The 13,008-nt window shown below is 35.7% G+C and overlaps 1 protein-coding gene across 1 annotated transcript in view; it reads right to left on the bottom strand.

The window, feature by feature from the left end:
• Positions 1 to 13,008, bottom strand: part of LOC113230811 (ATP-binding cassette sub-family A member 12-like) — a 29,856-nt gene that overhangs the window by 367 nt on the left and 16,481 nt on the right. The window contains exons 5-7 of the mRNA XM_026464900.1: positions 10,701 to 10,821; positions 7,841 to 8,014; positions 2,501 to 2,679 (exon numbers count right to left, since the gene is read on the bottom strand). Of these exons, the coding sequence (XP_026320685.1) occupies positions 2,501 to 2,679; positions 7,841 to 8,014; positions 10,701 to 10,821 (474 nt within the window). The remainder of the gene's footprint in view (positions 1 to 2,500; positions 2,680 to 7,840; positions 8,015 to 10,700; positions 10,822 to 13,008) is intronic.

Raw genomic sequence — 13,008 nt, 5'->3', positions numbered from 1 at the left:
CGCCCCCCGTGTCATACGCAGCATGCATTGGTTGTCACAAAATGAAAAAAATTACACTATTAATAAAAATGGAAAAAAATTACGAAACCCGGCGAAATCATGCAAAATAGCTGCGCTAATATTGTTTTTTTTTAATCCAATTAATTTTCGATTTTATATAGATAATTAATAAAGATTTGCCTATGTTGCACTGCCAAATATTTAAGTAACTAATTGTGTTAAGTTTCGTGTAAATGAATTTAAGTATTTCTTGTATTCGCATTCGGATGAATAAAAGAATAAAAAAATTGAATGGCCGTGTTTTAAATTCTAAAATGTTGCTCCGTTTGTGTGCACCATTATACATGCATACAACGATTTTCGTAGAAATTGCTGAATGTAGTAAAAATATGTTAAATCTACTTTATTGTATTATTTGTTATATAAAACTTTTTTTAAAGCTAAGGCGCTCAATCGCACAAACTATAATAAGCTTGTTTGTGAGTTTCGAACCGCGGTTTACGCTTCCCCGCATTGCATTTGACAAAAACGCAATACTCATTCATGTTTAAGGTAATATGACAACCCTACGTTGCAAGAGACGTGTAGGCATTGACGCACCGAAAAGACGAAAGTTGCACTACATGTTTTTATTGTACTGTAATCATTGACTTACAAATAAATGGACGACGGGTCTCATACACAAACCACGAAAAAAATGTCCCAAGTCAACCTATTTGAACCTAGTGACATGTAAAGCGTGAATGTAGCTCTATACGATTTTAACGCCCTATAAGTTCGGACACTTTTTAGCGCGGACCCGACATCCATATAATTGTAAGTCAATGACTGTAATGTAATGCAGGCGTCTAGCGTTCAGCTTTCTGCAAACTAAACTTTTTTGAATAACTTTGTGGCGGCATATTATCTGAATATCGTATACTAAAAACAATCTAGAATGATCCCTGTGACTGTTCATAAAAATCAACAAAGTATAACCTTATAACAACTGCCTCCGTGGCCGAACGGTTACCATGCCAGACTGCCGCGCAGAGATCCCAGGTTCGATTCCCGGGCCGGGCGAAATATTTGTATGACCTACATTTATTTCTCTCGTGAGTTTGGGTGTAATTTGTGGTCGTCTATGTGTGTGTCCATGGCACCCGCGACACAGGGTTTCCCTAGTGCGCGGCTATGTTGAGTGTGTGCGTTATTAAAAAAAACAACGTACACTATATTACGTATTTCATAATCTATTTTTATAAGCCTCGCTTTTACATAAATAGCTTTCGAAAAACTACCACCAAATCAGTGTTTATTTAGAAACAAGAAATGAGCAGATTTTTTTTTTTTCAAAAATTCATTCTTTGTTTACGACAACATGCAAAGGTTACTTCATTAGTTCATTACACTGTATTTGCTAGAGATGAGGTATATCGATAAAAAGTTATCGATAATTTAATAAATAAATATGTGTAGGGCGTGTACTCATTTTTAAAACATTAATTTTAATCATAGGCAATGAAATGCCCTCATTGACGTCAGTATTATTACTTTTTTGAAACCTATAAAATAATGGCACGTTAAATGTTTTTGAAATTTACCAAAATATCTATTGAAATTTCATTCAAATTATAAATAGTTCTGTGCTTTATGCCTTCAATGTAATACAAAAGACTTCACACATCTATACATATCGGCAGAATATGTCAGAAAAATAAAACTATAATAGAGAACGAAACTATTTTTCCGGATTTAAATCGCGTATATTTGTTTTTTTAAACAAACCATGAGACCTGTAAAAGGCCCGAAAGGCGTCGGTTTGTTTGAAAAAACAAATATACGCGATTTAAATCCGGAAAAATAGTTTCATTTCCTATGTGTAACAATCGCGAAAACCTAAGAACTCGATATATAATAGAGAACTTTTGCTTCAAAAATCAAATATAAAATCAAATAAACACACTAAAAAATTATCGACCTCGTGCCAATGACAAACGTCAAATTAAGTGTCACAGCGATCATCCTAGTTTGATTTTAGTATCGTACACGCCGAAACATCAAGCTACACATTGACGTGTCTTGTTGTAACAAAACTGTGTAATCTGATGTGCCGTTGTCCGTACATACTGAGTGATATTAAAAGGGAAAAAATCACGTAGGAACTAAATTTTGTACATTGTCAGGGTGTTTATGGTACCGTCGTTGTTGCCGATTTCCATAACACAAGTGCTTTAAATATGCTTTTAATTACTTTGATATTAGAGCAACGTATAACAATAATAATGTAATAACGCACACACATAACATAGCCTCCTGTGTCGTAGGTGCCATGGACACACACATAGACAACCACAAATTACACCTACACTCACGAGAGAAACAAATTTAGGCCATACAAATATTTCTCCCGGCCCGGGAATCGAACCTGGGACCTCTGCGTGGCAGTCCGACGTGGTAACCTTTCAGCCACGGTGGCAGTTAATAATAATAATAGTTCATGTAAGTGACTGTAGAATACCTCAAAACAAAAATTCCACTTCAAAGGTATCCCATACTTCCCTGGCATCACGTAGTCCAAGTACCAAGTCAGGAGATATAAAATAAAGAACTGTATAATAAGGAATGTCCAAGCCAAAAACACTGCCACATGACCTTGTATCGGCTCATAAAACAAATTCTTGAAGCGCAAACCTACACCTGATGCAATAAAAATTATTATTAAGCCAGCAAAATATCATTGAACATTAGGGAATATCGTTCTCGAAATTTTCGAGACTTAGCATTTTTGATATTCGATACCAGTGTGTTTAATCTCGGGATTGTCGAGACTTTTGAGACCTGAGTTAAATTTTTTATTTTTTATATTAAAAATCATCATAACGCTGTTTTGAACCCAGCCGGATTGAAGAAATTTTCCTTAGAGTTCGATCTTTGTATTAATAAAATGATAACAAACTAGTGAGGTAATTTCACAAAAAATAATTGAATATCATGGTTGTTAAAACATGTGTTACAATTATCAAAGCGACATCTCCAGTCAGTTGCTGCTATCTGTAAGGCTCAACTCACACTGGCGGAGAGTCGAAGCGTCGCGTCGCGTCCTATTTTTCAACTACAATGCATGGCCAGAGAACAAATAAGTAATGAAAACGGCATTCTCCGCCCCTCCCTAGTTTTATATACCGCACCACGCCCCGCACATTGACGGTCATATTGACTGAACGAGAACAAGGCTGTCGGCAAGCCATTTTCTCTCTAAGACGGCTTTAATATTTGAATATAGTTTTCATTTTTTCATTACGAAATCTGTGCGTTAATAATAATTATCATTTTACGTTACTATTTATAATGGTCGTAAATTAGGCTACGTACGACTGTTTACAATCATTTAAACGGGATAAAGAGAGGGTTTCTTTCGTTTTTTGGAAGATGAAACGAAGTAAGTAAAAAAAACTTATGTCTGAGATTCATTCAGTTATTGTTTTCTTTAGTGCAGAGTAATATATAATACGGATTTATTATATCAATATAATAAGACGCCATAACTTCGCTAGGGAAGGGTTCTCGAATTTTCAATTTGTATTGCTGATAAAATATTACGTAGTGAATATACCTAATTATTAACAAGGTAATGATAAACTTGGACACGTAATTTGAAATACTTTGGTTACCTTATTTAAAGGTTCCTGTCTAAAATATAACATTTGGAGTGCTTTTAATTTTTAAAATAAATTTTCAATATCATTCCAGTTTAGTAAATTAATGAAAATTATAATATTATATCGATATAAATACGTAACGAACATGTGTAATTATTAGGATTCTATAATTGAATTATAGATAACAGATTGCCGCTCTGATCACGTAACGTAATAAATAGGACGAGCAAGTGATGGGTAATCCTGCCACTTAACGCACGCATTTGCGCGTGTGCGGATAGCCCCTTGCTGTATGTAGTAATAGTAGGTAAATAATTTTCGATCGTTGTATGGAGTGTCCGGGGTGTGGCATGGCGTCGCGCGACGACGCTCGCATTAGCGCGCCCGGATCACAGTGCTGGACCAGATAAGCAACTTTTGAGTATTCGTGAATGGCGCTCGTGCTCGACAGTATACAAAGTTTGATATCGATCTTATTATAATTGCTCTTATATCTGAAGCTGAAGAGGAAGAAACTGAAAATTATGTCAGAAATTTTGATTTCACGAGTTATGGAAAAAAGACGTATACTTAGCAAATTCAAAACACTTTGTAGTAACGATTTAAGCAGGGACTCAAGATATTTTTAAGATTATTATGTTGTGTAGAGACATTCATATTTTTGGATTAAGTAAATTAATTTTTCGTCTTCATCTATTATCGCACACTCGTCTCGTCGCAGTTCGGCACTGTACTATGTCTGGTGTTGTCGGCGTGTAACGCGTCACTGCGCGCGAATAACGCACAGCGACGCGCGAAACCGCTCGACTTTAACCAAGCATATTTGCATAACACAAATTTGTACCTTAATAATAGGAAAATAGATATGAATATGCTATAAGCGAAAAACATGACGCGTCACGACGCTTCGACTCTGCGCCAGTGTGAGTTGAGCCTAAAGGCCTGAGTGAATAAAAAAAACATAGATTTCTTACAGATGGCGCTACGGCAAGGAAATCGTTAAAACCAAAACAAAGATCTGCAATAACCTTAAAGAAAAATTCGTCCTTCGTTCCCACTAGTTCTATTGAGTAGTTCTATTATAGAACTACTGGTAAAAATCATTTCCCAGTAGTTATACTGACTTTGTTCTATATTTATCCCGATAATGATTTTATCGTTAATGTAACGGTTAAAGAAAATATACAACCCATACATATAATAATTAATGTAAACTTGACAAATTAAAATACGAAGAATTTAAAAAATTATCAAACATTGTAAACTTGCTAATTTAAATTTAAAAAATAATAATAAATTAATAAATAATAAATTGTAAACTTGACAAAACAAAATTAAAAATTTTAAAAAATAATGAAGATTTGTAAATATGACAAATTACAATAAAAAAATCTAAAATTGTAAACTTGATAAAGTAAAATTAAAAATTTTAAAAAAATGATCAAAATAGTTAACTTGACAAAATAGCTTAAAAAAAATAATCAAAATATCAAAAATTGTAAACAATGAATTACAAATTAACTGATAATTAGTAATAATGATCGTAAAAATGTATATATTTCGACAAAATACATTCTAAATCAATAAATTAACTAATTGACAAAAACAACTAATTTGCGTTAAAAAAAGTTGCTTTAAAAGGTTAACCTTTACACGTATATAATTTCTACGATCATTATATTAGTGTAGTAGGAGGTGTATACAGGGTGGTAGAGATTCACTCGGCTAGCTGGTGCCCCCTTACTACATCCAGAAATCAAACGACTACGAAAGGTGAAGTAGACTTGGTTTATTGTACAACAGCTTACAATATTTTATTGTTTTGATTATTTTTAATTAAAATTTTGTCAAGTTTACAAATTTTTTTCTATTTATTTAAAAAAAAATTATTTTATTTTGTCAAGTTTACAATTTTTGATCATTTTTTAATTTTAATTTGTCACGTTTACAGTATTTGATAATTGTTTAATTTGTCCAGTTTACAGTGTTTGATTGCTTTTTTTAATTTGTCAAGTTTACAATTGTTGATTATTTTGACAATTTTTCAATTTTTTAATTTCAATTTGTCAAGTTTGCAATTTTTGATTATTTTGATATTTTTTTTATTGCAGTTTGTCACAATTTTTGATTATTTTGTTTTCTTTTATTATAATTTGTCAAGTTTACAAAGTTTGATCTTTTTTTAAATAATTTTGAATTTTATTTTGACAAGTCTACAATGTTTGATTAATTTTTATTTTTCTTTAATTTTACCTTGTCAAGTTTACAATTTTGATAATTTTTTTTTAGTTTAATTTGTCAAGTTTTCGTTAAATATTATATGTATAAGCTATATATATTCTTCAACCGTACATTAAGGATAAAATCATTTTCGGGATAAAAATGGAATAAAGTCATTATAACTTGTACGCCCCGTCACTTGATGTTATAAAAAAAGTTAAAAAAAACTTCTGAGAAATGATTTTTCCCATTAGTTCTATTATGTATTGCAATAGAACTTAATAAAACTAAAAGTCCCAGTAGCTCTATAATAGAAAGGCTCAATAGAACTAGTGGGACCGAACGAAATTCGTAAGATCTGCTGTTTCGTTCCGTAACTCAGGAGAGGAGTGCCTGATGTCAGGATGTGTCACCACAATGATATTGACCGCCGTCTGCGAGAAGGCTATGCCCAGGGCAAGAGGGGCCCCGCGAAAAAAGAGTGTGTACTGGTGGACCGCGGATATTGGGGACCTCCGCACCGCAAATACCATGGCCTGTCGGGCTTATGACCGATGCCGCCGCAGGCGTCACACCCGGAGTGAGGAGAGAAGGCTCCACAGCACCCTTCAGGGCGCGAGGTAGGCTCTGAAGGTCGCGATAGGATGGGCCAAGGACTCTGCGAAAGAGGAGTTCTCGGCCACCCTGAACGCGGACCCATGGGGAAGGCCGTACAAACTTGTGCGCAACAAAACGTACGGCGTATCCCCCATGGAGTCACTGGAGCTGGATCTCCTCAACCGGGTGGTGAAGGGCCTCTTCCCCGAACCGCAGCCCTTCACCCCACCGGCCATGGTGCCCCCCAGAGCAGATGGAGGGCAGCCAGAGGAACCCCCCTCCCGTTTGAAAACGAAAGAAACTCCTCTCTTTATCCCGTTTAGATGATGATAAACAGCCGAACACAGCACAACTCACGACCATTATAAATAGTAACGTATCTACAATGATGTTATAATTATATTAACGTGCAAGTTTCGTAATGAATAAATACTCAATACTCAATATATTTATTGCATTCATATGGTAAACATGTCTTAAATTTCAAATAATGCTACACATATGAGCCCTTTATTAGGGATAACAATAACAGCAGAGGTAGGCCGAGGTTTCAATTATTAATTAAAATTGTTATTTATCAAATAATAATATAAAAAAAAAATGTCATATAATAATAAAGAAATACGTCATATTATGAGTAGAATTATGTCACTTGAAAGTTTGAATTTAATTAGATTATAATTATAGATATATAATTATATAATTATACACTATAAAGTCATGCCACTGTAGTGCTACTACAGTAGCATAACCCTATAGTATATAATTAACATTTATTTATTATTCAAATTTATTGTAATATTATTATTTTTATTTGTCATCAAAGTATTCTTTTAAATTGTAATAGCATTTATTAATAAGATGTAATTTTAATTTATTTAGAAACAGTGAATATTTTTCCTCGCTTTTAATAATGGGCGGGAGCTCATTGAATATCCTCACCGACATCGAGTGGGGACTTGAGCTGTGTATGTGTAGCCGAGATCGAGGCAGAAGCAATCTATTGCGTGGTCTAAAAGTGTGTCGTTGAGGCAGGTCGTCAGTGTTAGTGTAAAAGTCAGGGTGTTGTTTAATAAATTTACAAATTTCTAAAATATATGTATATAGAACACAAAGTCACAAATATCAAAGCCTTCTTAGCTCGAAAACGGCTCGGCAACAGCCTTGTTGCCGTTCATTCAATGTGTGGGGGGTCGTGGTGCGATATCTAAAGCTAGGGAGAGGGGAGAGTGTCCATTCTCTTTACTTTTTTGTTCTCTGACATAATCAACTTAATCTAAAGGGTGTTGATACAGGAGATGCAGGAATACAGATACGACAGCGTCAATGTAAATATGAGATCGTCTAAATATAAAATAGCAATAAAAATATGCAATTCTCACCTTTGCCTTCAAGGAAAGTTATCTCATCCCAAAACAAGAATATCGGGGCATGGGGAATGAACGAGCTTAATATTAGTACCTTCCACGACAAATTGTCAAGAACAGAGAACCACCATGTGTTCAACAAAAATGTGAGCACATATGTCAGCAATACTACGCTATCTGCATGTCTAGCTGCAAAGAAAAAACTTTAAATTACTAAACGTGGCATAATATCTGTCACAAATTAGGAATGTATATATAAGTGCGTATTCAGACGTTGAGAGGCGTAAGAGGTTCCTCATCATCATCGTTTTATGGTCTCGATACTTTTTTTATTTTAGGACTATATTGACTTTGAATAGTATGTTGCCACTTTGACTGCGTTATCCGTGGTCGCGTAGAGATTTTCCCTCCTACAAATATTAAGGCAAAAGGGCAGGGCTCCGTTACTCGTTTAAGGCGATAAGTGCCTACCGCTGAGTGCACCGACGTCAGTGCAAGCGCTAAGAGAGTGTCGCACGCACAACTGAACGGTCATACATCACGTTTCGTAAAAATATCGTTGCCATGTCGAAATCGTGTAATTATTATTCAGTGGATGAGTGTAGAAGTAAGAATACATAAGAATAATACATAAGAATAACAATAAATTATCTTTTTTTTTTTCATTACCTACAGACGAAAAAAGTAATTGGTCTTGTGTTATTACTATATTTTTTTATTTTCGATTAACTATAAATTATTTTCGAAAAATTTAAGTTGTTTGTTGAGATCAACGAATTATGCGATAGTTAAATATCTAAAATCATGCCTAATGTAAGAAAATACATGCAACGAATTGTACGCCTGTATGTTTAAAAAACTGCCCAAATAAGTTTCTCTGCATATTATTATACAGTGGTAAAACACTGTATTGGCAACACCACAGTAATAGCGCACCATCTAGCATTACATAGCGTTATCCGAACGTCGCTCAAGGTCACATTTGCAGCTAACTGTCAAATCACCAGGTAATTTTGAAGGAACTTCATTATGAGTAACAAAAGACATTACGAATTTATCCAGAAAAGCCTAGCAATGACAAATTACTGGACAACAAGCAATGCCATGGTTTTAAATTCAATTTCATTCGGAATTCTATTATAATATCTTTTATAGCTGGACTCCTCGTAATTAAATTATATAGTATGTTTTTGTGTTCTTCTTAAATGAAGTCAGTAACTGAAATACTGTTAATTTTGTTTTATAAGCAATATTTAGGAATGAAGTTTTTTTTATATAACATCAAGCGACGGGAGGCAAAAGTCGTGCGCCTGATGGTAAGCTACACGCCTGTTCATAACTGTCACACCGCCAATAAGAGCTTTAAATTGCAAAGATCTGAGGGGCACTACCACTGCGCCTATCGCCGTGAGACATAAGTTGACAAGTCCCATGTGCCTGTAATTTCACCAGCACCCTTACCCTTCAAAAATGGAACACAGTAATGCTGACATTACTGCTTGGCGGCAGAATTAGGTAAGGTGGCAGTACTTCCCTGGTCGAACTCTTTCACAAGGAGCTCTACAGTTATTAATTTTTTTTTTGTTATTTTAATGTTACATTAATTCACATTTAAGTAATACGTGGGGCGCACTATAAGTTTCCGGAATGAATAAGAAAAAAATGCTATTAATGATCAGAAATGAATTTATTGTTTCTCAAAATACTTCTTAATTTTTGGAAATAAATAAAAGTCACAAGGTGCCAGGTCGGGACTGTACGCGGGATGGCTCATAAGATCAACGTTGTTCGCCGTCAAAAATTCATTTGTCTGTCTGGCCGTGTGAGAACTGGCATTATCGTGGTGCAAGATGATACGGCGTTTACGGTGATTTTTACGGAGTTTGTCAATAACTACCGGCAAACAAATGGTCGTGTACCAATCATTATTCGTGGTACAACAATTCTCCAAAGCACGTGTCCAGTTTTATTAAAAAAAGAAGCAATCACCCGCTTAGAGGCACTTTGCACGCGCGCCACTTTGGTTGGCTCATCTCGGAAGACACATACGCTCAATTGCTGCTTTGTTTTGGGACCGTAACTATAAATCCATGTTTCGTCATCTATAACTATGTCCCACACCAAATTTGACGCCTCTTCGTTGAATCTGGTAAGCATGGCATTGCACCAAGTGATGCGATCCGTTTTTTGAGCCTCTGTCAAATTGTGTGGGGTCCACCGAGAGCACAGCTTTTTCACACCCAAATGTTTGTGTAATATTGATTGTATTTGACTCATGCCTATGCCTAAAGATGTCCGAATCTCATGGTATATCACATGCCTGTCTGTTTTGATCATATTGCGCACAGCATCGATGTTTTTGTTGTTCACAGCAGTGGCCGGGCGATCATCACGAAATTCGTTACTGAGATTCACACGGCCGCGTTTGAACTATTTTTTTATAATTTTGCAAACCAGCTATAACCGCTGAACTGTTGTTAATTACACTTAAAGCCGTAGAAAATCATACTACGAGAATTTTCACGAGTTAAATCCATGATGATGTAGACAACCGATTTCAAAAATGACGCCACAATGTAAAAACAAGTGACAGTCAGACGAAACAAACTGTATTCTACAGAAAAAGAGTTCCATTTTCAAATGATGTAATTACTTTTTAAATTTTGTTTATATAAGTGGCCCGTTCCGGAAACTTATAGAACGCCCCATGTATAATATAATAACATTCATTGTAACTATTAATAAAACAGACACACGAGAACTGTCAAAAGCTTGGCTCTGTAATGGCGGCAATCGGAGAAGTGCAGTTGTTTTTGGGAAGAATATAATATTATTCTAGTGTGTCTGCAGTTGTTTAAAAACTTGAAATACTAACCGTCCTGTGTCACAGCGCTCAGTACAAAGGCCAGACCAGAAACACACATTAAGTGTAGCGTTGTATGCAATGCCATTAGAAAGGCGTTGCTGTATGGCAATATCGGAATATCGCGACTGACCTGCAGGAAGGCAATACTTTAATGAGCTGGTATGCCTGGTATGTTTAATAAATAAATATTAGACAACATTACATAAGTTATTATTATTAAAACAAAGATCAAACACTTAGAAAAAATTCCTTCGGACCGGCTGGATTCAAACCAACGTCTTCCAGCAAACCGTGTCAGACGTTGTGCCAACTAAGCCACGGAACGAACTAGCGGACCGTGCGAATTTTTCTGTCCTTGTTGCAGACCTTTGTTTTAGGTTTTAAACGACTTTTTTGCCCATCTTGACATTCAATAACTTAAAATTACAATCACTTAAGTTGCTCTGATCCCAAAGTAACTAAAGCACTTGTGTTATAGATATCGGGAACAACGACGGTATCACAAACACCCAGACATGAAACAATATAGAAAAGTTGCTTTTCTACATTGACTCGGCCGGGGATCGAACCCGGGCCCTCAAAGACGGCGACATCATGAAAACCTGTGTGCAAGCCACTCGACGAACACCACATACGTCGTTTAGCCACAGACAGAAGTTACACAACGCACATGAAAGCAAATACTATCACAACTCAAAATTTAATCGTAAACTAGGGGCCGTATTCTAGAACTCTACTCAATGCTCAAGTCAGGATTGCACTGGCAACACAAGCACTGGAAATACGACCCCAATGGCAGGGACTTGAGTATGATTTCGAGTGCTTTAAACCGTACTCAAATCCTGACTTGAGCATTGAGTAGAGTTCTAGAATACGACTCTTAGAGTCGATAATAATACGGTTCATTTTGCTTGGGTCGAGCGACAGGGACACTGGCTTTATTTCAGAATTTATTTTTTTACAAACGAACTTAAAGCCTTTTTAAAAATGTATATCGTATAGTATACATGTTCTATTTAGCTCAGTTAATATTTAAAAAAATCGAATACGGTTTTCTAGTAAAATTTCGAGGTAAGGTCATTGACTTACAATTATATGGACGTCGGGTCTGCGCTAAAAAGTGTCCGAACTTATAGGGCGTTAAAATCGTATACAGAGCGTCATTCACGCTCTAGTCTTCGTTGTTCGACTGACAGCGAAGCAAGCAAAATTAGACAGTACTGCGATGACATTACAATTTAAATTCAACGTTTTAGCTTTTTCATATTCCTTGACATGTCACTACGTTTAAATAGGTGGACTTGGGACATTTTTTTCGTGGTTTTTGTATTAGACCCGTCGTCCATTTATTTGCAAGTCAATGGGTAAGTTTGTGTTTTTTTTCTATCGTGAACATTTATAAGAACTGTATTTTCACAGCGTACAGTAATCAGTATATATCCTATTCAACACTTTCACTATTATGCGGAATCAACCAAAGCCATTTGAATAGTATCACAAATTACTTAATAGTTACTACGTAACAGATATATCACACTCATGCAAAATCGAAAATACCTACGCAGTAATAGCATACTAAATCTCATTAATGCATTGACTTACAAATAAATGGACGACGGGTCTAATACAAAAACCACGAAAAAAATGTCCCAAGTCAACCTATTTAAACGTAGTGACATGTAAAGGAACATGAAAAAGCTAAAACGTTGAATTGAAATTGTAATGTCATCGCAGTACTGTCTAATTTTGCTTGCTTCGCTGTCAGTCGAACAAACGAAGACTAAAGCGTGAATGACGCTCCGTATACGATTTTAACGCCCTATAAGTTCGGACACTTTTTAGCGCGGACCCGACGTCCATATAATTGTAAGTCAATGCATTAATGACACCAGGCGCTCAGTACGAGGAAAAAGGAACCTAACCACGCGCTCATAGAGGTGAATACAAGGTTGCCCACCGTATGCAGTCGCGCAGAACCGAATACGCAACGGCTGAGACTTTGAAATTACAATTATTTATTTAGTAAAGCGATGGGAGAACGGTTGCCTCTCAATTGGATGTCGACGGTTCGATTCGCGGTTGGACTAATTTTCGCAATGAACTTTACTAAATGTGCTTTGGTCTGGGTGTTTTGGGTTGTGCCCCCAAGTGAAAATATTTACTCTAGTAGGTAGTCATAGTACAGGGCCATCTGTAGTTTGAGACCAGGTTATTGGAGTGGTTATGTGGCATTTTGAACCCATTAAGTTGTCTTGTTGAATATTATGATAATTATAATAGGGGTTAAAGTATGAAATTGCCGATTTGTACTGAAAAT

The sequence above is a fragment of the Hyposmocoma kahamanoa genome, unplaced genomic scaffold, assembly GCF_003589595.1.
Source record: "Hyposmocoma kahamanoa isolate Upper Pololo Valley unplaced genomic scaffold, ASM358959v1 64, whole genome shotgun sequence".
Lineage (NCBI taxonomy): Eukaryota > Metazoa > Arthropoda > Insecta > Lepidoptera > Cosmopterigidae > Hyposmocoma > Hyposmocoma kahamanoa.
Note: the sequence above shows the minus strand (reverse complement) of the source record. Positions and strands in the feature narration are given on the sequence as shown.